Genomic DNA, 5313 nt, shown 5'->3' on the forward strand with positions numbered 1-5313 from the left:
CTGTTTCTCACACACAGACACACAGCTGTAAACTGGACTCGCAACAAACAATTGGCCTCCACACCTGCTGCGCCCACGCATTCAATAAATAAATAACAAATAAAAGCTAAATAAACAAGCTTTAAACTGTAAAAGAATTCTGCATTCACCGATGGGTCCGCCCCCCCCCAAAGGATTCTGGTACTTTCTTATACAGTGTGTTTCTCCAATAAATAACCATGTAATTAACCCGAAAAAAATATTTAACACAAATGGATAAAGACATTTTAAACATATTTGCACCCACATATTGACACAAAAGCCTTTTAATCCAAAAAAAATTGGAAAACACCATATCCGTAAAGTGTATGCAGAATAGTGACTCCCCTCGCGAAAAAATCTCAAAACGTCTCGACCTGTCTACACGGCCCACGGTAAGTGTCTGCAGCAATACTTACTATTGTCTGTTTTGTAGTGAATCATTTCTGGGGTTGTGCGGTGTATGGAACACAGGAATTTCACATATTATCCATTCGTAGATGTCCGGTAAAACCAAGTAGGCGGAGTTCTGGCGCAGATAAACTTGGTTTTTCCAGCCCCCAGAATGACGCGGAAGCCCATGCATGTCATGGCTTATTCTAGTTATCTCTGGAGGTGACATCATAATGGGAGCTACGGAGATTCAAGGAGTCGAGCTCTGGCGAAAAAAATCCTTGTTCCCTCCAACCATCAGAAGCTCCGCCATGACAAGCATGGCTTATTCTAGTTGTTTTTCTTTTGTTTTTTCTCAATGTCTGTGTTATTGTGTTATTCTGTACTTCTTAAAGAAACCTTAACAACTATTATTTTACTGTTATGATTTTTAGTACTTTAGTTATTATAATCATTAGAATTTTTTTATTTTTTATTTTTTAACCATTTAACGTTCTAACTGTTCAACTCTCTAATTTTCTACATATTTTTTTAATTAAATTTATTTCTAGTTTTTCTCCAATTTCTTTTTATTATTATCTTAACTATTCCTTCTTAAAAAATGATTCTAACAAAAAAATACCCATCGTTTACTTAACTCCAGATCCAAACAAATTTATTAAAAAAGATATTCAGGACAACTTACCTTCTGACTCCGAAAAGAACAACTGGGACTTAACAGAATTCTTAAGAAACTTAAATTGTATTTCCAACAAATAAGTAACCATCTTTTACTTAAATTTTTTTACTTACCTTCAAATTGTCACTCCAAATTTCCATCCCCTGGTCCAGCTTAGGAGCCAGGCTGTGGATGTACCGGGACCTAAGAGCTCCTCTCACCACCTCCAAATCTAAATTATTTAAATAATTTTTTCATTGATTATCTCTTCTTAAAATATTCCAACAAAAAAATAGCCATCGTTTACTTAACTCCAGATCCGAACCATCTACTAAAGAAGATACTCAAGACAACTTACATTCTGACTTTGAAAAAACTGGGAAGTAACAGAATTCTTAAGAAATGTTTATTTTAGACAAAGAAGTAACCATCTTTTACTTACCTGTTTTTAACTTACTTTCAAATTGTCTTCAGACTTTAACTTCAGACTTTAACCCAAACCAACTCACCCATCCAACCGAATTAAACCTTTAACATTAAGCACTCCCAGCAAGCTGATCAGAGAAGCAATGGCAAGAACTACTAAAATGAGTATGAAAGAGCTGTCGGACACGGATGACCTGGCGACCTGTTTGGTGCTGGACCCCCTGCTTGGTTTCAAAACTCACAAAATGGAAATCAGTCCTCTACCAAAGATTCCTTTGGAATCTTGTGATCAACTTAAAGAGAAGCTGGTGAAATTCCAACGCACCTTGGACTTTAATACAACATTCGAGGAGCTGGGCAAACTGGCTGGGGAATGTTTCCATTCCATGGGAAGACATCAGCAGGAGCTATTGAGGCAACACATCTCTCGTTACCTCAAAGCCTTTCTATTAGACAGTGGAGTGAAAATTGAGTCTTGCGACCGGTACACGTCAGAGATCAATGGAGCCAAAATTACATCCACACGGCAATGGCTGCAAGGACAGCGTGTCGCAGTCCTGGTGGGCTGTATTGCAAGATTGACTCCTGATGATGAAGCATTACTGAAGGAGGGAGTGAACGACTTCAGTATTATTTTTTCGTCTAGAAAACACTGCCCTCAGCTGTGGCTTGGGCCTGCAGCCTTCATAAACCATGATTGCAGCCCGAACTCTAAGTACGTTGCTGGTGAGGGTAACGTTGCTTACGTGGAAGTTATTCGTCAGATCTCACCTGGGGAAGAATTCACCTGTTGTTATGGAGCCAGCTACTTCGGGGGAAGAAAATGAAACCTGTGAGTGCTGCACCTGCGAGAGCAATGGAGAGGGACATTTCAGAAAAAGAGGTGTTTGATTAAAACACTTTAATAATATTAAGGGTTCTGGCTTTTCTTCACACCTAACCCTAACTCCCCTGAAAAAGTTTATATTGTTTGAATGTACTCCTTTTTCCACTGTTTTAACATTGTAAACACTTGTCCTTCTTAGACCCCCCTAAACCACCTACCGCTCAAAGAAAATACCGGGTTTCCAAGATGGTGAGTAGATATTAATAGGGAGTGTACTTTAAAATAGTTTGCTGAGGGTACAGAGCCTTAATTTGGTGTGTTATTTTTAATTATCCACAGACGGGGAAATTGTGTGGACTGTGTTCCAACACATATGCAAATCTAAAACAACACCTGCTGCTGTCACATAAAGTGACAAACAAACAGGAGTTGCAACTCCTCCTGCAATACGGAAATGCCCGGTGAGATTAACAGAAACGTTTTTTCATAATTATACCTAGATACACCGTTATGCCTGCACAAATTATTTCTTTATTTCCTACCACAGAATTACAAAGAGGTTGTCATGCAGCATTTGTGATAAAAAGCAGCTGGTACGCCTGGACAAACACCTGCAAGAGGCACACGCCTTGACGTCCGCAGAGGTAAGCATATTCAATTGTTTTTAATTGGACAAGAAAACTTCTGTAAGATATGTTGTAACTCTAATTTTTTTTTTCCATTTAAAGTCTGTTAAATGTTATAATCAAAAGTCATTCTATGTTAATAGGAGCGAGCACCTCTAATGAAGGACGCCAAGAGGGCCGCCATCGTCCTGGAACTCTCAGCACTGCGGCAGTCCAGCCCCGAAATTCCTATGGTCTCATCATTGGACAGAACCGCTCCTGAGGAACTTGGTACTTTGAATTTGTGTTAATATTACTTGTGATTCCCTATTAACAAGGGCACTGATAAGAAGGCTTACATCATCACATCTTATTGAATTTTCTATCTAACTATACGCATATTAAACTTGAGCTTTCAACGGTATAGATTTTTTTATGTCTACTGTGTAACAACCACAAATGTTATGATATAGATTGAAATTTGGAACCACAGGGTTTAAGTTTGCAATTTAAATCTTTTGCACTTTATTGTAGATCACAGTCCTCAGCCTGATAATGTCGATGAGACAGAGATTGATGAAGACTTCAACCTCAGGATGAGTGATAGCGATGACACAGACTTGCCTGATTGTCAACCCTTGACCACTTCAACGCCAGTGCAGTCCAAATGTCTCGCGAGACTCCAAATGTCTCTCGAGGCTCGGAAATGTCTCTGAGGCTCAATGTCTCTCGAGGCTCGAAATCTCTCGAGGTCTGCAAATGTCTCTCGAGGCTCCGCAAATGTCTCTCGAGACTCCGCAAATGTCTCTCGAGACTCCGAGTCTCCAAATCACTTCCAGCCCTGAGCAAGGGTCAAGGACAAAGTCGTGTGGCTGTACGTGCAATGATTTTGCACAGCGGTTGAGCCAGCTCGAGCTGAAGGTGGAGAACATTTTGAAATCACTGCCACAGAACGTATCCGGAACACCTGAACGCAAACTGGTAGCCAGTATACCTCTGTCAGCTCAAAAAGGGGAAGCAGTCGGCAAGGGAAAAAGGAGAAACAATCTATTTGGTAAGTTTTCCTTTTTTCTTCCAATTGTAATTTCGGGGAGAGAGGAGACAGACCGTTACACTTAGTTGGTTCTTTCCCTTTTTCTATATTTTTTTTGGGGGGGATTTAACTATTGTTTTACTGTTTTGTTAATGCAGAAAAGATACTGGAGGACTACAAGAAGTTTCGCCTGGGGCCAAGAGTCGGAAAGAAAGATCTGGACAATGCCCATCAGGCATCGAGTCATGCCCATCGATTCTGCCTGTTCATGGCTGCTGGCCTGCCAGTTAGTAGCATTGTCCACGACTTAAAATTTCTGACCAGCATGGAAAAGCTGCGCACGTACGTATCTTTTATGTCATATATTTCTTGATCAAAAAATTATAAGTTTCAGAGTTATCCAGGCACAAATTATTTTTTCTAATTTTTAATTGTGGCTTCCTTTTACCACAGATGGCCATCACACCTGCTGAAAAAGGGGTATGCGCCAACCACGATCAGGAATATGATCAATAATGTGCTGATGTACTTTACACATGTGGAGAACTCCTTTGCGATACAAAGTTGCCTGACACCAGCTGATTTCAAGAAAATAGCCTATGAAATGAAAAGGATACAGACCGAGGTGCATAAAAAAGTAGTTGTCCACCGCCAAAAGGTTATGCGAAACAAGACAGGTAAATGTTGTCACTGTCTTCCAGTCTGGTAATGTGTACTTTCTAAACATAACAGAGAATGTCCTGTGTATATATCTTGTCATCTAAAGAAACTTGGACTTGGAACCTCATACATTAGTTGTGCATGTCCCACTGTTTTCACAGATAATCAGGTGAAGGCTTCGCAGGAATCTCAGTTCTTGCTGGCTGCAAGAAAGCGAATTCCAGAGTTGCTTGGTAAGTAGATTTATTCAATCATATTGTATTCATTCTTCTTTGGTAGCTTACATTCTTAAATATCTGTATTTTAATTATATATCTTGGTATGTTTTGTAGAATGCTTAGCTGGCGCAGGGTCCCACTTGGCCGACCATGCTAGACTCACCGGGTATCTGATGGGCTACTTGGCAATAATCACAGGGCATCGGTCAGTTGTACTCACCAACATGACGAGGGAGAATGTTCATGATTGTCAGGTCTGGTCGGATGGGAATCGCGTCCAGGTCATGGTTAGTATTTTTAAGCAGGGGTGGCCATGTCATACTGTTAAAACATGCCCTCCAAACACAACACTCATCTCTCACTGTGTTGTATTTCCCAAGGTTGATGACCATAAGACGGTGCGTTCCTTCGGCCAGGCCGTCTTTTCCCTAGAAAAGACGGAATATGATTGGCTACAGCAAATATGTCAGGGTAAA

General features: G+C 40.3%; 1 protein-coding gene across 1 annotated transcript; it reads left to right on the forward strand.

The window, feature by feature from the left end:
* Window positions 1-1598: 1598 nt before the first annotated feature.
* Window positions 1599-4475, forward strand: LOC118109361 (histone-lysine N-methyltransferase KMT5C). Its single transcript, XM_035156429.2, is given in 6 exon segments — window positions 1599-2307; window positions 2309-2378; window positions 2521-2570; window positions 3091-3217; window positions 4118-4245; window positions 4413-4475. Coding segments are annotated over 6 exon segments (1107 nt in total). The 5' UTR covers window positions 1599-1638.
* The last annotated feature ends 838 nt before the right edge of the window (window positions 4476-5313 follow it).

This window comes from Hippoglossus stenolepis, chromosome 5 (assembly GCF_022539355.2).
Source record: "Hippoglossus stenolepis isolate QCI-W04-F060 chromosome 5, HSTE1.2, whole genome shotgun sequence".
Lineage (NCBI taxonomy): Eukaryota > Metazoa > Chordata > Actinopteri > Pleuronectiformes > Pleuronectidae > Hippoglossus > Hippoglossus stenolepis.